The 23545-nt window shown below is 38.6% G+C and overlaps 1 protein-coding gene across 1 annotated transcript in view; it reads left to right on the top strand.

The window, feature by feature from the left end:
* Positions 1-22631, top strand: part of grb2b (growth factor receptor-bound protein 2b) — a 35504-nt gene extending 12873 nt beyond the window's left edge. Inside the window, exons 3-6 of the mRNA XM_015052298.1 lie at positions 11791-11888; positions 18012-18134; positions 18539-18707; positions 21799-22631. Of these exons, the coding sequence (XP_014907784.1) occupies positions 11791-11888; positions 18012-18134; positions 18539-18707; positions 21799-21984 (576 nt within the window). The 3' untranslated portion in view covers positions 21985-22631. The remainder of the gene's footprint in view (positions 1-11790; positions 11889-18011; positions 18135-18538; positions 18708-21798) is intronic.
* The last annotated feature ends 914 nt before the right edge of the window (positions 22632-23545 follow it).

Genomic DNA, 23545 nt, shown 5'->3' with positions numbered 1-23545 from the left:
TGTAAATTTTTTTTCCAAAAACCCTTTTTTTTTTCAAAAAAAAAAATTTCATTTTTTTTTTAAATTTTTTTTTTTTTTTTTTTTTTTTTTTTTTTTTTGTCTTTTCGTTATTCTCTAGATTAGACCAGCTAAATGCCTGCCTGAATGATTCACTTTTAAAGCAGTACTGGGAACATGTAAAACCTCAAATATTAGCTTATTTTAGTAATGGCAGTGCTGTTTGTTTGAACCTTTTTCTGCCTTGTCTGTGTAGTGAAAGCATGAGCACAAAGTCAACACATAGCATGAACAATTGTGCATTTAAGCTTTTTTTTTTGCACCAGCAAATACCTACTACTAAGGCTAAATGGCTGCAAAGCCAGGCAACACTTCTTTTTGAGGTAAAATCTGTTAGCTGAAATTGCTAAAATGCTCTTTTTGGGTTTTTCCCCCCCGCTACATGTTTCTTTGTATCTGCTAAGACAAAGCAAGATTGAGTATATATTGTTGGGTTTGAGCTGTAAGTAGCCAAGTGGAAGATCTGTTAATCACTGAAAGATGACCAGCACAGAGTACATGTCCCCTACAAAAATAGGTTCTACACAGTACCTTCCAATAGTTTTCACACCCTTTGAACTGTCTCACTAGTTCTCGTTACAACCTCAGATTTTATGTCGTCAAGAAGTACAGCATAATTGGGAAGTAGAAGAACAGTTAGGTTTTTGCAAATTTCGCTCCGTTTAGTAAATTTTGTCTTTCTCTGTAGACTGTCACGTGTTCCCCAACGTAAAAACCAATGAACATACCAGAGACATCAGAGATAAAGTTGTGGAGAAGTTTAATGGACTGGTTAGTGGTGGGGGAGTATTATCAGAAGCAGCCAAGAATTTGATAGTAGCAATAGAGGAGCGGCAAACATCCACACTACAGCAGGAACAGTCTGATAGCCATAGGGGTGCACCACTGAATACTCCGATTTCCTTTAATTTTGGATAACAAGCTTTGGCTTTTCATTCCATGAATCTGTTGGCACTAGAAGAAAGCCATAAGAAGTTCCCTTAGAAGTCCACCCACTAGACGCCAAACATGTGGAAGAACGCGCCCTGCTTTTCAACCTACTTGTAAAACATTATTGCTTTGTTTCCAGTGCGCAGTACAGTATGGGTTGGTGCAGTTTGGTATGCTATTTTATGGTCCGACGTATTCAGAAGAGTGTTTCCACCAACAGTTGGAACTGGACAAATGTCCAACGTGGCATTATACTAGTGTGACTTTAAAAGTGATCCAGTAGTACGTCTCTTCTTGACACAAGCAGTGATGGCTTTTCTGTTACTGAATCAACAGACTGACGCCAATAGCGTCACCCTAACTCTACCATTTAGAGTTGGGGTACTGTCTTATACAGTAAAAAACACTGTATGAAGACAGCTCATTGTTAGTTATTGCCTTGGGCAATCTGTTCATTTTTTGGGTTCTAATTCAGGTTTTCTGTATAATTTTTCTTGAATTACAATTGAAACGGATAAAATACCTTACCAAACCGCTTGGTGTAAATGAAGCAGATGTGTGGTAGAGAACTAAGCACTCCATGCCACTCTGAACACTCAAAGCCCATAAGAGACGATTTTTCTTCCCCATAAATAGGACAGGTTGTCAGTGGATGCGAAACTTGATTAAATTAAATGCAGCACAATCCTGGGAGAAAACCAGGTTGAGACTTCAAAAGACTTGATAAGGATGGAGGTTCCATGGAGGGTTACATCAAAGGACATTAATGGTTTGGAATTATTTAGTCACAATTTAGACCTAAATCTAATAGCGAAACACGAGCAAAGCAGAAAAATTGACTTTTTGACGTTTTCCATCCAATCGGGCAGAACTTGAGGGAGTTATGAAGAAGAATTGAGTGTGAGAAACATGATGCCTCTCCAGACTGGCAACTTTAACTGCAGCAAAAGGTGCTTCTACAAAGCATTGACTCTTGTTGTAAGAATATATTGATCACTATCCACTTGGGTCTATCATAAAATCCCACGAATATGCAATGAAAGCTTTCACAAAGCACAGGAAAACGGACTGAAATGCACAGGTTGGCTGTTCCTGACTGAAGTAAAAAAAAAAATAAAAAAAAAAAAAACATAAAACATCTCATTGTTAGTCATTGCCTTGGGCAGTTTTTTTCATTTTTGTGTTGCAATTCAGGTTTTCTGTGCAATTTACTTTTTTTTTTTTTTAAATGTATAACCTGGGTTCACAGAAAGTTCCTCCACATCCTGTCATCGAGTTCTGCAGAAGCCTGTTAGGGACACATCACTTGAAATAAGGCGTGTTGAGGCAGGAACACTCTTAACACATGCAGTGAAGTTGTAATCAATTGAACATTTAAAGAACAAGACTGTTTCAGTGGGGAAAAAATGAACTGCTGGTTTGCTGATGTGTAGAATGTTAATCAAAAAGTTAAGGGTGTGAATGTTAAAACAATAGAGGGTTACAGCAAAATGTTCTGTCACTTTCTAGTCACGTTTCACTATGCAGAATAAACACTTTAGGTGCTTCAACACCAACCCTGCTTAGTCCGCTTTAGTCAAACTCTAATTTGTCTAGAACTTGGTTTGGGGAAGTTTGAATGTTCAATCAAACTCTGATGTGCCTAAAAACCTTGACGTTATCTCTGGCGAGGTTCGAATGCAAAAAAAGTAGGAAGCAAACTGTAGTGCAGGGCATTGTGGGTAAATGCAACCAAAACGAACACGCGAGTCTTGCCCTAGCACAGAGGTTCCCAAACTGTGGGACGCGCCCCTTGGGAGGGTGGGGGGCGCTGTGCCATTGCAGGGGGGCGCGGGAAGTCGTCTGGATGGAAAAAAAAAAAAAAAGATGAACACTGTATGCGCTGGGTTTTTACCTTAGAATGACCAACTCTCTGTTATTCCTCTGTCAATTTAATACAGTAGGGGCTTCCACACTTCCCATATCTGTGTCCTCTGTCACTTTTATCAGCAGTTAAAACTGTTTAATCCGTTAACATGTCACAACCTCTTTTTCCGAGTCGCCTTTAAACGCAACATGAGCGCTACGACGCTCGCGCTGGGTTTTACACCCATGCGGCAGCGACGGAGACCCGCTGCTGCTGTGCAGAGATACTCAGGTGTGTTAGAATCATGGCAGCAAAACACAAAGAACTTTTCAGTTTTCCCCAAACTAACAGACTGATTTGAGTGAAGCTGTTGCAGGTAAAGTTAGCTAAAAGCTGGCTAGCTAGCTAATATCAATTCAGCACCTTTAGCTTGTAGGCTACTGGTGTTGTCTATGTTCAGCTACGATTCATTTTGTCCCCAAAAAAGTTGATTCCCCCTGTTCGTCTGGAGCCGGGGCTGAGTATAACAAGGAGTCTCTAAGAATCCATCCTCCACCCCCTCTTCACTGACACACATCGTTCAACCAGGCAGCTATTTGTAAGCCATACGGGGCCCCAGAAATAGTTTGGAAACCAGTGGGGGGACCCAGGAGAAAAAGTTTGGGAACCACTGCCCTAGCAGGAGAAATTGCCTGTTTTGCAACCGCTTAAATCTTGACGCTGCTCCATTTTTGTTTTCATTTTGTGAAGATGGAAGTTGTCTTCAGAGGTTTTTTGTCGTTTCCTTGTCTGGTTCTTGGTGCAGCGCCACCACAGGCGAGGAGGAGAACAGGTCTTTCAAAGTGTTTGGTTTGAGAGACACAAAGAGAACAGCACCAACTGAGAATGTAACAAATGTTGCAATTTTGGTCCCCAATTAAACAGAGTTTAAAACCCTCTTAGAGGAATGCCCTCTCTTCTTTTCTTAACCTTTAGGTCCCTGAACTGATCACAATGGGGTTCTGTTTGCTTTGTATTGCTCTTGCTTGCATTTTATTTGCATATGTTATGCCATCTTGTTTTTGCTTTTCTTTCCTCAACAGTCCCCCCCCCCCCCTTATCCCCTGAGTGTCAAACCAGAGAACTGTAATTAGGTCTCACTCCTCATCTCCATATCACTCCCTGCAGATGTGCCATAAAGACGTCAGCTGCTGTATTTAAAGATTAAATTATTCGCTCTGCATGTTCTTTACACACGTTTCCTTCCTTTTCCATCTAACGAGAACAGTCCAAAGAGAGACTTGTTTAATGTGTTTTTTTTTTGTTTTGTTTTTTTCTTTCCCTTCATAGTTCGATTTACTAATCTGGCTAAAGTGGCCTATATTTTACCACATAAATGAAAGTAGAATGGTCCAGATTATGCAGATTTCAGATGCCAGCATTAAAGGCTTGTGGCACTAAAACAACAGCTGTTTAGTAAAGCTGCACTTTGCATCTAACAGCTACAAGATTGGTGTTAATACCTTCTAAACCCAGCGGTTGCTCCAATACAAACACACTTGACATCGATTTAAGGTTGTGTTTTGTTTTTTTCCTCACTTCTCAATTTAGTGTAAAGTTCACCATTCGTTCCCTTGCTTCTAAAAGTGACCGTGTGTATAAATTGCCTCAAGCTGAACAAAGAACAGAACGATGGCTGTATTTAAGGTCCCCTGGAGAAAAGGTTGTATTCAGTTTGTTTTGGCCGTTTAGTTTAAAGGTGTAATGTTCGCTTTTTGAAGCTGTGACTTTGTGGTCTAACATGGCAGTGGTCCATTGTCGTCTTGTGTTTTTTTTTTTTTTTTTAGATGCATCTCAACATTCATCCTAACACCTCCAGGTTATTTTAAATCGGCACACTAATGCTTCATCACCCATTTTGAAGACTTAATCCCACAGGCATCGTCTCTTGCTGTGCTGACTGGTGGCTGTTGTGGGCGTGAATCATTCAAAGATGTGAAGCTGTCACTGGGATCCTCACTGCTGTCTGTACATAAAAAAGAATCACTTTGTTGTTGTTTTATTACAATTGTTTGATGATGAAATCTCTTACTTCTTGCTAATCCACAGATCAACTGAAGATAAAATTCTACTTTCTGTCCCTAAAGCTGGTGTAATTTTTACTGAGCAAAAAAAAAAAAAAAAAAAGTTTTAATAGGGTGTTCATCTTTTTATTCGTCTTGATTTCAATGTTAAACTTGAGAAAATTAAGGTGTATAAAAACGTTTTAGGTCAATTCGTTTGTTGTTTACATGAGTCGAGTCGAGGTGGCGTTCCAGCATGGCAGCAGATTCATTCTTTTAATCCAAAATTCAAACTCCTAAGTAGTTGGCTGCTGAGTGCAAAGGTTGGGTCAAACAGGAGCTTAGCTTGTCTTCTATTGGTGCGCACGTTTTTATTGAGTTGTGGGTAGTTAGTGTGTCAAAATGCTACGCCACAATTTCCTTCAGGACTTCAGTTATACTTCTTTGTCAACGATGTGGTGCGAGTTGAGTTTAGGTTATGTTTAGGGTAAATTTCAGATTGAAAAATAAAAGGAAATCAAAACAAATTTCTTGTGAAGTTAGAAAAGTGTGTGTGTGTGTGGTGGCTGTTTTTCTGGCACTTCTGATTATAAAGCGTGAATCATAAACACTTGATGTTTGTATAAATAGTGATGGGTGAGATGTTGGTTCATTCTCTCATGCAGTTCCAGTTGAAAAGGATGATGCTAGCTTTCCTGTTCTGTTTTGGATGTGGTTTTTTTTTTCTTTTCTTGCTTCTCCTTTTTTAAAAAATACTTTAATAGACAAATGGTTCCAGTCAGCCACAAAGATTTACTTTAAAAAGTGGCAATCAAGTAACTGTGTTCTCCAGTTATTATGCTAATGCTGCTTAGATATAAAAAAAATAACAATGAAAATAAATTTGACCTTGCACCATAGCTATACCTGACACCGTGAAATTGGCCTTTGTCTCTTTAAGAAGCTCCCACCCTTCCATAATTTCCTCATAACAATGCTTTGCTGTAATGCCGCTTCTTAGGAGCGTTGGAGTGAGGAGTAGTTTGTATGATAGCTTAAGCAGACGCATAGTTTCACCAGGTGTTTGCTTATTGCTGCTGGCGCTAGTCTGGAGTTAGCTGCCTGGGGGCGGAGCTTGTCTTTGGACTTAAGTTGTAAATTTTGCCACTTGTATTAGTGAGTATATCGCAGTATGGAACCTTAAAGGATCATTTTAAATAAATGGGGATTTTTTTCTTCCTTTTTTACGCTGTCTATGCTTATTGTCAATCGCATTACATTCATAAGCAATCAGCATTGAATCGCTAGGCAATGAGAGATTCGCCTCTCTAGTCAGCCATGATGGCTTGTTGAGATCCATTAACGTGAAGTTCAGTTTTTAGGGACTTTTAAGGCATTTGTTAGCATCACTGCGCTAACAACTTTTAATCTTTCCTAACAAAAACAACAAAATGAATTTGATAGCTCAACATCAGCATTACTTTCTAAACACTGATGGCTGTATCTGGTAGCACCATATTGATTTTGCTTCAGCAAAATTATACAAGACATCAGCGTAAATATTTGAACTCCCATCGGTAACGACACAGGAAATATGACGGACTAACATACGTATATCTGAATGATCGCTTGTCCATTTTCTTTTTGCTTACAATGAAGACGGAAGCATCTTCCAAAGCCTTTTTATTGGGAATTTTAAGATCCAAAATGAAAGCACTCAAGGCACTGTGGAAAAGGGAAAATGAACTAAAAAGCAACACTAATAATCAGAGGTTTATCCATAAACCTTTAGGGTCTGTTTTAAGATGATGCTGCTCAACACATAACCCACTGTTGGAAGAAACGGCTCTGACTGGAGCAAACGGCTCGCTGCTCCTGCTGCTAATGTGTTCAGTTATCTTTGTCTGGTCCTTCCATTATTGCATATCACACTGTTTTGTGACTCCAATTACCCGAATACAACTGTAAAAATTCGTATAGCAGCTGCAGTTCGACTTTACATATAAAAGTTGCAACTGCTGCGCCGTCTGAGTAAATGAACAAGCACTGCTTTATGGACATCAAGATTGCTTTATTGTGTGCAAACAGGCAACATAAGGAGCTTTGACGGGTCCATTAAACCCAGTGTTTTGGACGCGGTACGCTTTGGACTGGAAGCTCCCAGTGAAGCTTTAGCTCATCTGTCTTGACGCTTGGACCTGACCTGCTGCAAAAGTCTGATTAATTCATACTCAAGGTAATCCCTGCTCCTGGTTTGATTCAGGTTGTGCAGATTTTTCTTTTATCTCTGCAACTGCAACTTTTACGTTGAGTGCATCTCTGAGCAACATGTAGTTCTCCAACGCCTCATGACAGTTGCATGAGGTTGCCAGGAAGGACAAATATAGATCTGGTGTAATAGTCTTTTACTCGGCGCTCATATCCTGCCGAAATCTAAACAAACGCAGAGGTCCCTAACTCTTGCCGGGCAGAGAATAAACACGGGTCTATTGTAGGGTAAACTACAACAGCCACACACGTGTCACTGACCTCGCAACAGAAGGAGACAAAAGGAAGGAATCATTTTGTGCTGCAACTCTCTCCTTTCTTTCCCCATATCACTCAAAATTTGCTAAAGCCGAAAAAGATCAAACTGGTGTCTCTGCATGTGATTCATCAGATTATTCGAGTGAATATTTTCGCAGGACTTCCTGACTAATAAGTTCTACGCGTGAGTCTGATGTGGCACATGCTCATGTTTGACACACACATGGGTTTGTGGCTAGAAATGCTATATTATTTTTAGATTGCAGGCTTCTGAGGGAAGGAGGAGGGGGGGGGACAGTGGCAGCTGTGGAGGAGATAATCCCTGGCCGAGACCTTAGCCTGTCAAAGTGAAACTCCTACAACTATTGTGCTTCAACCAGATTAAAAAGGACCCAAAAAAACTAAAAATCAGATGAGGGAATACACGAGTGAATGGAAGTGGTTGGGTTTAGAGCTCCCAAGTTCGTGCAAAACAAAAATCCAGTTCCTGTCTCTATTTTTATTTTTTTAAAGAAAGAAAAAAGCCAACCTAGCAAATATTATTTCTCTTTTTTTTCCCTCCCTACCCCCATATGAACCTGCGTCACGGCTTTTTTTTTTTTTTTTTTTAAATGCATAAAGAAGTGGTCAGAAGTTTGTGCACTTTGCAAAATGCTCTGCATATGATCCCATCACGTACGGCGTAGAGCGAGCTGCTTTAGTGCAACTGGAACATAAGTTATATTTTACAACCTCTGTAGCAAGACTGGTGATGCAGAAGAACAAGTTTTTATGCAAACCTGTGCACACGCACGTCAACGGGAACTGCGCTGGTTTATGTAATGAGGTGAATTATTAACAAGTTCTATCAAAACGTAGAGGAAGCTTCCCAAAATTAGCCCAGCGCTTCAGGAGCCGCTTGACAAAACTTCCTCATGATTACATCAAAAAACAAAACTTTGCCATATATGTCGAGTTCTGCAGTGTGTTGCTGTAGTAACTTCAGAAATATACTCCATGTAAATATTATTTAAAACTCCTCTAGTGTAGAATTTAGTGGGGTTTTTTGACAGACATTCCCCTTGGCTTTTACTGCATTCAAAATGCAGTAAAAACAACCTTTGGTTTTCCCTCCTCAAGGTTGCAACTCCAACACATTTTAAGCCTGAAATATATGAAAATTATTCAAATATTCCACACATTTTCCTCTTTCTCAAGGCTGCCAAACCCCCCCGCTTCCTCTCTCAGGGAAGGCAGACTTCATGAAGAACCTGAATCTTTGGATTAGTTTCACTTCAGCATTCAGAGCTAAAGCCAGGCGGTCACTCGGAGCGTCACATGATACTCATGACTGTGCGCTCCAGGCACTGGACTAGCCCTCAAGTTTAGCTTTACTGTACACAGGAGGACTTTTTTTTTTCTTATAAAAGCTGGTAAATGTGCACCTTGGAAAATGATTTTGTTGCCAAAGCACAAAAACAAATGTTCTGACAAAATGTAGTGGTTCCCAAACGGGGACAGGACCTCACTTGAGGTCACAGATATGGATGTGTGGGGTCTTTGAGAACCTATTGAGAAAATAAACTAAATGCTAAAAATGGCAATGAGCAAACATGTGCATTTTCTAAACGGTGTGAAAGATATGTGAATAAATAAAGGCAACATATTGGCCCTTGATGCTGACTAGGTAAAAATTTTGGTTAGCTCAACCAAAAGTCAGGGTCACGAGCCTCATGCTTTTTTTCTATCAATTTAATAAATAAAAAAAGCTCTAACCTGCTTATATTTTTTTAGCCTTTTATGATATGCAGAGGACAAGTTGGGAAGGAAAAATAGAAAACTATTTGGATTTAACATTGTACACTGTTTAGTATCAGGACAGTGATTTACTTTTATTATAACTAGTTATTACTGCTATAAGTATATTAACATGGTTGGGATCGCAAACCTTAACAAAATGCTTTACCTGTGAATGTAACGTCTAACGGTGTTTACATGCAAAATGGCAAAGAAGCCAAACAACCAGCACCTGTCAAGGTTTAGCCATTTGTAGCGACCTGAATGAAGAGCCAACAGGCTCCTGTTAGATGAGATACTTGTTTTGTAAAATAGTTTCTTACACTTCAGTTTAATTTTCATGCTTAAACACGTCATTGGAACTAACTTTGAGTCTTCAGGCAATAATAACTTCCACACCGAAGAGTAGGGTTAGTGCGACCTAGTAACTCTTACATATGTTGTTTGTGATTTATTTCTCTGCGACTTTTTGTTTTCTAGCTTTCTTTTACCTGCATGTGAAAATGTCTGTTTGGCTCAGACTGGACCAAAGTACCTGCCCCTATCCTATCTGGTACCTCTCTTTACATTCTAAATAGCCCCCCCCCCCCTTCCTCCCACCCACCACTGCCAGTAAAGTCACTGTCTCGCGTGTAAATACGGACACATGTACTTTGACCCACTTCTGCTTATGGCTGATCTTTGGTTCTGGTCCAGGGCCACTCCCTCATCCTGTAATGCTGGTCTTATGCAGAATTAGCAGCTGGGGGAAGACCAGGGACAGCTGGCATTCTGAGGGGTCAAAGGAGCAAATAGACCACAGTCACTCGACGGCACATTAACCAATCCAACAGCTGGGATTGGCAAACCGTAGATTATGCATTTAAGAGGCAATAGAATGAGAAAATGGCAGATTTTTTTCCCCTTTAATATAATGTTTCTTTTTATTTTATCTTTCTTGTTCACCCTGTTACACTTCTGCTGTTATCAAAACAATGCATTGGCTTTATTTAGAAAAATCCCAGACCTCACACTCCGTCTCTTAACACGATAAGCAGTGAGTCTAATTAGGACAAAAAAAATGCATTCCTCCTCAGGGTTCATAGTCAGTTTTGGGAGAGAAAAAAAGGAATTTAAGTTCTGGATAAGAATTGAAGAAAAAAAAACTGAATACAGTTCTCTTTATTTTAGGGATGCACCGATATGAAAATTTGGACTGATATTGATATCCAATATAAATATTGCTTTTATGGCCAGTAATTACCTTTACTGTATAACTTTCACTACCCTTTTGACACTTTGGGGCAAAAAAAAAGAAAAAAACAGTTCTGACTTCACCACTGCTTCTATGCTCCAGTTAAACTCCCCACAATCCTTTGCTGCATCACCAGCAGCAAAGGATTGTGTGTGCGTTCCATTTACCTTAAATTGCCCAAATTGGGAATATGAAAATAAATTTGCTTAATGGAAATGTGTGAATTTAAAAAATAAGTCTTCCTTTAGTATAAACTTTAGCACTTTTGGTTTGTTTGCTGTATCGAAAGTGTATTTCACAAAACTGTCATACCGTCTCTGCATCACACGAGTCACGTGATCAACAACCGGATGTTACTGCCGGCGGAAAAGACGAACATGACAGGAAGTGGTATGAAGACGATTGTGCAGTGATTTTATTTTATTTTTTCACGTCTTATCGCATGAAGAAACTTACTTCGCATACAATTTTAATTGCATTTTTTATTTTAAAAAAAAATGGCTACCGGCCGATGCCGATGTCACTGATATATCATGCAACCCTACTTTATTCCCTAAAAATTGTATCCCATTTTTCAATACATTTGTCTGTTTATGCCAACTTTTATTGAACCTCTTGTACTTTAAGTGGGAAAGTATAGAATTAAGACATGAAAATGTGTAAAAAGCCAGGGTTTTTTTCTTTTGGATTTTTATTTAGTGTAGTGGAAAATTCAGGAAAGCCAAGCTAATCCATCAAAATCTCTCAATGAGGTAACAGGAGCAGACAGACATCAGTTAAACATGTCGTTTAAACTTGCATGTGATTTTAGGGCCGTCTGTCGTCCCTGAAGATATCTGGATTCCTAGATGCTACATTTGTCCATCTCACAGCCGTATTTCTCGAAGCCTCGTCTGCCACCTCGGTTCCTTCTGCTGTTTTTTTTTTTTTTTTTTTAATTATTATTATTTTTTTTTTTTTTTGTGTGTGTTTTTGGAAGGCTTTAGTAGCCGAGATGGAAAATGGAGCAAAGGGAAGGAGAAAATGTTAAATGCAAACTTGGCTCTGTAAACTGAAGCGACATAACATGGTTCGTGGAGGTTGCATCAAATGAATAAAACATTTCTTTTTCTGTTTTGCATTGTAAAAGGACAGCTTCCAGTGTTTCTCCCTGGACAGTTTATGACACTCTGCTTAAAAAAAAAAAAAAGCTCGAGTAACTTTTCCTCAAAAGTCCGTTTTTTGAAACAAATTTCTCCACTTCCTCCTTTCATCAGTTCAATTCAGTTGCCATATTGTCATGTCTAGCCTTCTGTTTATCCAGGTGAAGACAAAAATTTCTGTATCTAATTTTTTTTTGCTTAGACAAGAGTTTGACTGACTTGTTTTTTTTTTTGTTTTTCCCCTTTCTGTGCTTTCAGGTGTTAAATGAAGAGTGCGACCAGAACTGGTATAAGGCAGAACTAAATGGGAAAGATGGATTCATTCCCAAGAATTACATAGAGATGAAAGCCCATCCGTAAGTATTAAATGTAGCTGTTGTGTGTAAGAAGTGTCATTAATTTTCCCTTTTAAAGCGTTTATCAGAAAGAACCCTGCTGCATTTGGTTGATTGTAGATCTGGATGACATTATATAAAAGGAACACATCAATATTTTCACCGTGATTTGTGGTGTTAATATTTTAAAATGCATTTTTAATCGTTGTTTTCAGCCGTATAATACGGTGGCTAACGGTGAATCAGACTTTGAAACTCCTTCCAGCCACAAACAAATGTGAAAAGTCCAGCAGTAACAGTGTCTTCTAATCACTCTGATAAAGCTTATGGTGCAGTGTGGCTGCTCACTTTTTAAAATGGTATGTTAGCTTAGCAAAAGTATTGGCAAATAATGAGCTCTGTTTTGGAAAAATGCTAATCTGACTACTCGGTGTGTGTCCTCTGATGCTGAGCAGAGCCTTTTAAGAACTGGTTTTACACGTTGGACACAGCATTCATGTAGATTTAACATTGAGAAATCAATATTTATCAATCTGAGTTGAAGTGGATCAGGTAAAAAAAACATAGATTTTAATAATGTTTGCCATAGCAGCTAATTTACTCACTCCTTGTTGACGGCATTAACAAGCCTCTTGAACCAACCCGTTTCTCCATTAATTTTTTTAATAGTAATAATTCTCAAAATATTAAAAGAACAGCCAAATCAGAGCTTTGCAATTTTGATGACACAGTGGGCCTAGTTTGTTTTTGTTTTTTTTCTCTTGCATGAGTCTCTTAAAAAGATCGATAGTTACTTTTATTTCTGCGTCTATGAAGGTAGCATCTCTGATTGTGAATGTTGTACTTTTTTCAGATAGTTTGATTATGCTTTTATTTTTTTTTTAATTGTCACCATGATGCTGCATCTTGCTTTTCTTTTTTTTTATATGGAGAGTTTTCAAAATGCTTGATTAGTGACGGTGACTGATTGTTGCTTTGAGAATAATAATAGATGAAGATGGCTTGATGTGTGAATTTCTATTAAATATTGGCATCCGAAGCTGAAAATTCTACAAGACGTGCTTTAAGGAGCCAACCAGAGGTCCCTGATAGCTTTTGAGCATTTTACATGGCAACTTCCGAATGCAAGAAATTGGTAGCATTTGCTGTCGCATCAAATCATCAAAAACACACATCTGTTGATAAAAGCTTTACGTTTCGGACTAAGAACCAGTTGCATGTGAGGTATGGTTTGCCTGCAGCCTCTTCAGATAAATCTTGGCAGGATTCTTGGACACGTTTCCCTCTGGACCCACATTGAGTGCCAGATTACCTCTCTGTTTAATAATGTGCTCAGAGCCTCTTACACTTAATTGAATATTGACCTCACTGCATCGTTGCTGTGGTGCCGTCAGAAGTAACTTTGTAGAAGGATGGCTCTCACTCTGCTGGGCGTGTCCTCCTTTACTCTCTTATTTCTCTCTGTTCGTCGGTGCTGGTGGCCAGTTGTTGTCTTGGCAGTAAAATGCTTTTACCGCCACCCCTTGTATTTTACAGCAAGAAGAGCCTTGGTTCATTTGTTTATATGTAGCCTGAGATTTATCGCAACAAAATTGGATATGGTTGCTTTCTGTAGATGTATTGTTTGGTTTTTGATAAACATTTCTGGTTGAATTGTGTATTAATAATTTAACATGAACTCGAACGTTACAGCTAGACAAGAGCCGATAAGGGAGATTAATTGTTTTATTACTTTGGGTAAAAATATCATTATCAAAATATTTTAACAATAAAAATGTAATAAATCTTGTCACAGATGTAATGTCAATATTTTTTATTTATTTATTTATTTTATTGAACACGGCCAATAATGGTGTTAGCAGTTAAAAAAGACTTAAGAAAATATTTAAAAGCCACTTCAGACTGAAGTTGTCAGATCAAATTAGTCATTTTTTTTAGATTAAATGGTAGGTTAAGATTTTACATTGAAACACTGGATAAGTTAATTTTGCTTTTTCCACAAGACATCACATCTTGCTTTGCTAATATTACCTAGCTAAGTAGCAGAGCTTGGTTATTTAGCACTCTAATTAACATATTGTATTGCCCCAGAAGTAATGGCTGACATCCTGTAGATTCCAGCCTACAGACATGTTACAAGATCAGTTATGCTAGCTTGACTTTGACAACCTTAACATGCAGATGTGCTGCAGGATTTTGTGTGGTTTGGTTCAGAAAGAAGAAAAATAAAGGTGGCCTTCACCAACTCTGAAAATCCATCAGCAGCACAAGTGTTTAAATTAGCTAATCGACCTCCTCTGTATTCAGTCACTTATTAATCGCAGAATAAACATCAAACCAGAAAACATAATACTGTAGCAGACTGAATGTTCTCATGATAAACAGTGGAGCTGTTGTCAGTAGGGCTGTTGTAAACGAATATTTTAGTAATCGAGGTACTCGAATCATTCGAGGAATCGTTTCAGCCCTAGTTGTCAGTCACTTGCTATGAAAACAGGTCTCTGTGTAGCGTAGTCAGCAAAAACTTTGAGGAAACAAGAATAAGTGGTTTTGACTTGTTCATGGGTTTTTCTGTGTTATTTTCCCTTTGCTGTTGCACACTGCACTAAATTAATACCAACATCTCCAGTTTTCATTTTAACGGAATCAAGATATTTCCCCCTCCACTCCTAGAAGATGTCTTCATTTAACAGGAATTTGACAGGAAGTAGGTTGGAAATGGGAGAAGACGTGCGGCAAATGGCCTTAGACCGTGAACCGAACCCAGGACAACTGCGTTGATGTTGAGGAGTACAACCTCTGCTTATGGTGCGCTTCCTCTACCAGCTCAGCCACACAGCAGCCCTTTAAATATGAGAAATGAGATGTACCAGTGCGATAGAGTTTTGAAACAGGAAAGGGAGGAGCAGCTCCGCTCCAATCATCTTCAGAGCTTTTATCTGGCATTTAGATAAATGCCAAGTATATTTCTTGAGCTCTCTACTTCTGATCAGAAACTTTGATACGAAGAAGGGTGAGGATACATGGTGAAATCTGAAATCTATGGCATAACTTTTTGCTACATTTACAGCTGCATTTCTTTACTGTGCATCTGCACTAACTTTGCCCAATTTTTAAGTTTTGCTTCATCATTATTTTTTTTTGTCTTTCTTTGTCCATTTGGATGGTGAGGAATGTCCGCCATTTTGAAAAATCTGGAAAATATTCACAGTTTTTATGGTTCATAATATGAATATGCATTAATCATTGGAGATGCCCATTTTGAAAACTTGTTCAACAAAAAAATGTTTCAAGATCAAAAAATTATCAATAAGTCACTTCTTTTTTCTTTTTCTTTTATTTCTTAGAGGACAAAGGGGTTCCAATTATGTATTTGTTTTAACACTAAAACAGATTTTCCTTTGTGATCATGTTGTTTTTGTTTTGTTTTTTCTAATAGCAAACCCCTTGCAACAGCTGTGCCAACATATGCTCTTGTATCCACATGTGAAATATTAAATTATCTGCTCCACTACCTGTAAACATCAGCTGCATCAACACGTGAACTTTCACTAGACCATTTTGTTAGATAATTATTCTTTGAAGCAACACCTTTTGAACCTCTGGCTCTGGTAGTTGTGCTCATGACCTGGCCTGATGTCTTTTGTTGTTGTTTTTTTTTGTTTGTTTGTTTGTTTTTAACCCTCAGTTTGTCTTGTGGAGTTTTCCAGTCATATTAACAATCTGTTCCAAGTGTACCAGGCTTCCACACGGATCTACAGACATGCTTACACTGCTTTGCTGTGTAACAGAGCACAATGGTGTGATTCACCACCCAATCAGTCATGCCTGTCTGTAGACAGATCTTTGACCCTGCTGAACATTGATTGCGTTTTGTGACTCGTGAAAACTTGTGTGTGTGTGTGTGTGTGTGTGTAACCAAAACAGTAGCATGTTGCCGATTGTAGTTCTGGTTTTAAACGTTTTTTCTTTCTTTTTTTTTTTAATTTCGGGTGCATTAATTGCTCTGCTATCAGGGCCGATCTAACAAGGAAAGGGAGTCTGTGCAGACTTTCGGTCCTGCCAAGTTGAGATGCAAAGTGGATTAAGAGTTGGCCAGTTCATCACTGATTCCCAGCGACGTTTGAGGGAGCCAGGATCCCAGCTTTTGGATGACGTCTGGTTATTTACACAAGTGTACAGACTTGACATGATTTGTCTTGGTCGCAAATCTCAGAGCGGATCAATTGAGTTCACACCACTTTTAATGGCTTAAACCTGATTTAAGCAGAAATAATTATGTTGCTCAGCTCATTGCAGACCTTGAAGCATACAGGTTGTTCTGTTTTTAAATCTGCGAAGCCATAAAACTCACTTTGCCATTATCGTTACATAACTAGTCTGGCTGTGGGTGTGTTGAAGGACAGCTTCATTAGAACAGTCGGTGCTGGGCTGGTTAATGCTGTAGCTTTTCCAGCTATGCCTCAGACAGACATGCACATGTTTCCAATGGGAGGAAATCACTGATTCTTATCATTTGATTTAAGGCTGCAGCTAACGATTAATTAGTAATCGATTATTCTGACGATTATTCGATTAACCAGATTTATTTTTTAATTGAACATTTTGTAGGTTTTTCATTTAACCACATAAGCTTTTATTGTACAATATTAGAAATGCATTAAAAGATGCAAATAAGGACTTTCTTAAAAAATGAGAAAATGAACATTTTATTGCCTGAAATACAACAACATGGTATTGCTTTTGATGCGTGTTTGATTGTTTGATCATTTGTAGCAACGGATGCACCTGCAGCAAAAAAAAAAAAAAAAAAAAATTCTTTATTTTTTTTAATGGGTAGCAAAATGTACATAATAGACTTATAATTTGAACCAGGTGAAGCTAAAAAATGCCAGTTAAGTTCTGAGGAACACATTTCTAGACAAAGAAGGTTTTTCGTCTTAAGTGCAAAATGTATCTATTTTGACTGTTCTTTCAGCAAATTGCCGTTTTTGGAGTCTTTTTTTTTTCTCCATGTAATGTTTGATTATTATTGACAATTGTTTCTATAATCGATGAATCATGATTCATTTGGGGTTTTTTCCTCTAGCTTGATTGCATACATGTTACAACATGGTGGTGACATCAGTTCAGTTGAATTCTGTTTCAGTTCATCACAAATGTCTCTTCAAGCTGCTTCCCTAAAATGTTGTAACCCAGATTCATAGTCATACATAGATTCCAAACCAATACTAGTTATAAAACATTAAATTCAGTTTATCTTGCCAGTGAAAAGTTTTTCTCTCCGTTAAATGGCCACCTGCATCAAGTCACTAATGTGTGAAAGAGCATGTAGAAATGGTAGACATTTAATTGAATCAACTTAATTGAATTAATCTTGATTAATCAATTATAGCAGTAATAGTTAACTGTCAAATTAATTGTATCCACTGATCTTATCTGCTTTTGAAAAGGTGTAAAGAAATCAGCCACAGGCTTGTTTGTGAGAAATGACTCAGGCCCACCCGTGGTTAACAATAGTCACCTCACTGTTGACAACTTAGCAACTGTGTTGCTATATTTAGCAACTTTTCAGACAGAAACAAATCGGTATCGTCCAGAATCGGAATCGGCAGGTCAGGCTTTTTGAAAATTGGTGGTTGGTCAGAAAAGTGCGATCGGTGCAGGCTTAAATTTCAGCAGTCCCTCCTACTCAGCATGACTTGGAGTTTGAGGAGATGGCAGACACATTCTCTGAGGGGGGAAAAATAAAATGCAGAAGCTTGTTCTACGCTAAAGAAGTAAATTGTTATTGGCAGGTGTGGCTCCGTAAAGGAGTGAAACGCAGCTAAATACCCGAGCTTTGACACGAAACCGAACCAATGTGAAGCAAATGGACTCGTTTCCTGTTTGAACATCAGCTCCTCCCATTTTTTTCTGCAGTATTTAAATCTTGGGTTTATGGCTTCCTACCTGTTGACCAGCAGGATTTTCTTACATTTTTTATCTCCAAAAATGGTCAGCCTGAAGCTAAATCTATTTGTTTGTATGCAGTCAAATTTCTACAGTACAGTGATGGAAGTGGCTTTCGATGACAGTAAAATAATATTTGCACCTTTTTCTTTCTCTCCTTTTTTTTTTTTTTTTTGGCATTTTCTTCTGCAGGTGGTTCTTCGGGAAGATTCCCCGCGCCAAAGCAGAGGAGATGCTAAACAAACAGAGGCACGACGGGGCTTTTCTCATCCGAGAGAGCGAGAGTGCGCCAGGAGACTTCTCCCTGTCGGTGAAGTGAGTAGAGCAAAGTCAAATGTCAGATGTCACACACATGGCAGATATGAGTCAGGGTTCAGTTTCCTCCGAACTTGGCTTTTATTTCCTGCTTCTAGCACTTTATATGTTGGGTCTAAGAACTTTTATATTTGGCGTGGCTGAGTCATTTCCTTAACCTGGCAGTGCCGCCATGATGTCACCGATGTTTCTTCGATTTGTTTTGAGTGCCAGACTTAAGAACTGTAATTACTTTCCAGACGCTTTTTCGAACCATCCAGGCAGATGATTAAAAACAAAAATTACTCTGTAGCATGCAGTGCATCTAAACACCACTGTGGGATAATTGGTTTTTGCTTCTTTCTTTATTTCCTTTTTTTTTTTTTGTCACCGTTTATAATTTTACACCCTTTATCTTTTTCCAGGTTTGGTAATGATGTCCAGCATTTCAAGGTCCTTCGTGACGGGGCTGGGAAGTACTTCCTCTGGGTGGTGAAGTTCAACTCGCTCAACGAGCTGGTGGATTACCACCGCACGACTTCAGTCTCCCGCAATCAACAAATCTTCCTGCGAGACATAGAGCAGATCACCCAGGTACGAAATGACACCCTGTGACGCATCCTTAACTGTTAACGGTTTGACACAGTTCTTGTACAGTGACGGAAACTAAACATTAGGTTGTTTTTTGGGGGGGGGGTTTACCTTTTAACAGTGGTTAAAAGGTTTGCAGATCATTCCTCATTTAACCACCAAGTCAGATTACATTGACATTTAGACATTTAATTAACTTGGTATAATTTATTTGCTTTGCAGAAGTATTTGTAACCTTAAATTTATAACTTTTTTTTCCCAGTGTGTTTTATAATTTTTTTTTTCTTTTTTTCTTTTTTTTTTTTCTTTTTATTGGATGGACCAAACATACAGGGCTAAATTGTGATATGGAAGGAAGTACAGATGCACCACTCCACTTTTTCTCCCTTCTGATGCCGATATTTGATGTTTAGTATCGACTGATACGATCCGATACAGCAAAACATTTCTGAACTGACTGAGAACGTTTTATTTTTTAAACTCAAACATAAAGGTACTGAATTCCAAATTTATTTAATAATTCTGCGCCAGCACAGCACATTTAAATACACCAGCTGCTTCACAAGCTTGGTCAAACATGTAAAACCAACAACTTTACTTTGTTTAGTCAGTGCAATCAGGAGTAGAACAGCCAATGTAAAATGAATAATAAAGTGACACTGGCAGAAACGATAAGTTGACTGCCTTTGGTCAAACTTGCAAAAATAAACTACAGCAAACCTTTGAAATTAGTCAGAAAGAAATTCTAAATATAATGTAAAGTAAATGATAAAGTATGATGTCACTCAGAGCATAAAGCATAGAATTACACTGACTAGATCTGCCCTCACGGATCAGGCACAAATGTCACAATATACCACCTAGATATTTTTTTTAATATCTGGACTGATAAAGATATTAATATCGTATCGGTGCATCTCCAGAAGGAAAATGATACAGGGGCTTTGAATATTCTATACATATTTTAAATCTGAAAAGTGTGGAGCTTAAAACTGGACTTTATCTGCATCATTTTAACACCTACATGTGAAACCGTTTGTGGTTATTCTGACTGGCTCGTTGTTTAGTGTCGAACTTTGCCCCAGACTCAAGTTTTGTGCAGCCTGTTTTTGTTTTTCTTCCCATGCTCCTCCTGTGTTTAGCTCCATTAAGTCTCCCCACAGCGCCAACGTAAAGGTGGGAACGTCTTCCTCATGCCAAATGTTTCTCAGCTGAAAGTTCAGTTCCGGTCTCGTCTGTCGACGTCCATTTTTCATTTATCCTCATTTTTGTTACGGTCCTCACATCACACAAAGCCAGACTTCGTATGATGTTCTTTAAGCAACAGTTTTCTTCTTGTTCATCCTCGCAGTCAAACTAGATCATTAAATTCAAATGCCTTCCCACACTCCGGGTTGTTATTTAAAACAACATATTTTTCCCTCCATTTCACAATTAGACTTCCTGTGGGTCAGTAACACAAACGGCCAATAAAAAAAACACATTGAATTTGTGGTTGAGGCAGTGAAAAAAGTGCAAATACTTTTACTGGTTTAATGTCTTTTTTTGTGGCGTGTATGGTTTTACGTTTCTTTAATGATTTATTTAAAGTGTACTTATTGATAAAGGCCTGAGCCTCGTATATAAACATAAAAATCTATCTTCTGTGTATTGCGTATAGATTCATCCTTGAGAAAGAAACATCAGTCACGTACTGCACAGACCACAAGCCACAAAATGCTAGCAGCAAACAACTTACATGCACATGCTCTATATAAATCTTCATACACTGAGAATATATTTAAATTTGGTGAAGATCCTGGAGTATCTCTTTTTTATTTCTTCCAAAACAGTTGCTTTAGAAAAAAATGACAAATTGTTTTGCATCAGATTTCAAAGACGGTGCAGATTCTCCGACCAATCATATTTCGAAGCAGCGAGGGATTTTTTGCGTTCCGCCTAAATCTCTTTCACAGTTTGAACTCCTCCTCCGTAGTTTGAGGGTGACCTGCTTTAAAAAAAGGTGGGGGGCAGAAAACACCCCTGGAAATTTAGTGGCGGTTAGGTTGCAGGCTGCAAGTTTGAGGGCCAGCGGCAGGGGAAGACAGAGAGGAAGCAACTCAAACCACTCAGAAATGAAATGATACTGCAGGTGAGACAAAAGGAAAGGCTGAGTTCGTGTGTGTGTTAGTTGTTAATGTAGTATTGTGAGTATGATGACAAAATCACACCTTTTTTTTTTTTCTTTTTAAACAAAAGTATAGAAGTTTGGTTTTTTTTTTGTTAAACCGAGGGTGACTGCAGCCCATTTCATGTTCTTTGTTTCAGATTTGTTTTATTCAGTTCAATTGTATATTATACATTTCACATTAAATGTGAAAGAAGTCTTGAAATTATCTTGTTTGACATCAAAATTAGAGTTGCACTGATCCAATATTAATCTGTTTTGTTGCCAATATTGGACAAACATTGTAGATTGGTTGACGATGTGCCCGATCCATAAAGACAGATCTGTTTAGTCTAATTCTATGCTTTATGCTCTGAACAATGTCATGCTTTATTATTCTACATTATATTTAGAATTCCTAAATACTCTTTCTGAACCATTTGAAAAAGGATTTGGTTTTATATATTTCACCAAGGTAATTGACTTGTGGTTTTTGTCAGTTTCACTTTATTATTATTTTTACATTGGCTGTTCTACTCATAATTGCACTAAACAAAGTGAAAGTTGTTTTTACATGTTTGATCAAACTTATAAAAGTTTGTCCATATAAGTTGTTTGCTGCTAGCATTTTGTGGCTACTGGTGTATTTGAATGTGCTGTACTGGTGCAGAGTTATTCAATAAATCTGTGCTTCAGTACAGTTATGTCTGTGTTTTTAAAAAAACAAACATATTTTTTTGTCAATTCAGAATTTTTTTATTTTTATACGCAACCTCGTATCGGAAGTGGGGGGAAAAAAGTGGATCGGTGCATCCCTGCTGAAACTTGTCTAAGTGTACTCTCTAGTTTTTGACTTGCTACACATTCAAACCGTCACTACAGAACCACCATCATGTTTCTCACGTTATTTTTCCATTTTCATTTAACGTCTCTCTCCTTCCTCTTCAGCACCCTACATACGTGCAAGCGCTCTTCGACTTTGACCCGCAGGAGGAAGGCGAGCTGGGCTTCAGACGGGGCGACTTCATCCAAGTCCTGGACAACTCCGACCCCAACTGGTGGAAAGGAGGCTGCCACGGCCAGACGGGCATGTTCCCCCGCAACTACGTCACGCCTGTCAATCGGAACATGTAAAAAAAAAAAAAAAAGAGAGAAATGTCAGACCAACACAACAGCAACCATCACCACCATCATTATCATTGTTCTTGACCTCATCCACCCCGCCATCCAACCTGCAACCAACCCCCTGCCTTCTCCCCCTCCCCCTGCCCGGGCCATCCCATGGTGACCATAAAAAAAAAAAACGAACACGAAGAAGGCAAAAAAACTGGAGAAAAAAAAAAGAGAGAGAGAGAAAACAGGAGTAGAGCTTCCGTAGGCGTAGCTACGTGGGCAGCAGCAGAGCGGAATCGACCTCTATCCGCGCCGAGAAGTTTGCCTCCCTGCTGAACGCCTCGGCGAGGACCGAACTGTCTGAGGGAAATCAAAAAGCAGGAGGGAGGGGGAAGAGAGAAAACAAAACAAACAAAAAAAAACTTAACTAAAGCGTAGTGCACCAACCGTGAAGATAACCAAATGATTGAACCGCTCCCACAGCTGCTTCTGTCTTCTCAACTTCTTAACATTCTGCTTGTTTCCTTTTCTCCTTCCTTCTTTGCCGCATGTTTTGTTTTTTGTTTTTTTTAAAGATCACGTCAAGGAATCGTCTACCAATTAAAAATCGTAAGTCGTTTTGAAGAAAAATGGAGAAAAGACTAAAAAAAAAAAACTTTTAAATAATGTACAAAAAAAAGAGAGAAGCGAAGCCATCTACGACATCGCAGCTAGTTTCCACGTTCTAGACCGTCGGCATGTGAGCGTTGTGCGTCTGTCGGCTTTATAAATGAATCACGTATAGAGAAAGAATCCATTTTTTAAGAATATATATTATATATTTGTATGTTTGTCTGTTTTACCTCCACAATTTTTTTTTTTCCATTTGTAAATTATGTTCAACCTTCTCGTTAGCTTAGATAAGACCTTAGTAGCTCTAGAATGTGATAATTGTCGACATTGATTTCCCTTTTTTTTTTTTTTCTTCCCTTTTCTTTAACTTATCCGAGGTCGCTCGGATAGCGCCACACGACGTTTTTCTTAGGCTTTCAGAAAATTTCTTGGCTTTGTCATGCAAGTACAGTAAAGTTTAGTCCTCTGAAGGAGTTTGGTCTGGTCAGGAAGCTAACGGCGACCGGTAGCGGGAGCCGACAGCGCTGGAAAAAGGCCGGCCATAGCCTACGCTAACACACCGATCGCGAGCCACGCCGGGGTTTTTTCTGTTTCTTTGGGCAGTGAATGTAGCTGACCGCACCGACAGACAAATATGAGGGAAGCACGGTCGGAGAAACTGAACCATACAACCACCACAAGGGATTTCAACAAAAAAAAAAGAAAAAAAAAAAGGAAACAAGACATGCTGAAGTAGTTAGTGTTGTCAATATTCATTTATAGAGAGTTTGAGAGAGTGGTCTATATGTACAGGTAGTTAACGGTCATATTCAGACACATTAAATGCATGCGTTAGCAGACACTCTCCTGCAAAGCAACGAAAGGGGCTGAGTTCAGATAATCGCGTCGTGAGACCTGCAGGTGGCAGATTCACACTTTGGAAAACTGAGATTTTTTTTTTTTTTTTTTTTTTTTTAATTTTTTTTTTTTT

Source organism: Poecilia latipinna, unplaced genomic scaffold, assembly GCF_001443285.1.
Source record: "Poecilia latipinna isolate Pla-1442-1.1 unplaced genomic scaffold, P_latipinna-1.0 Scaffold1100, whole genome shotgun sequence".
In the NCBI taxonomy this organism is placed as follows: Eukaryota; Metazoa; Chordata; class Actinopteri; order Cyprinodontiformes; family Poeciliidae; genus Poecilia; species Poecilia latipinna.
This window is presented reverse-complemented; position numbering and strand designations above follow the sequence as displayed.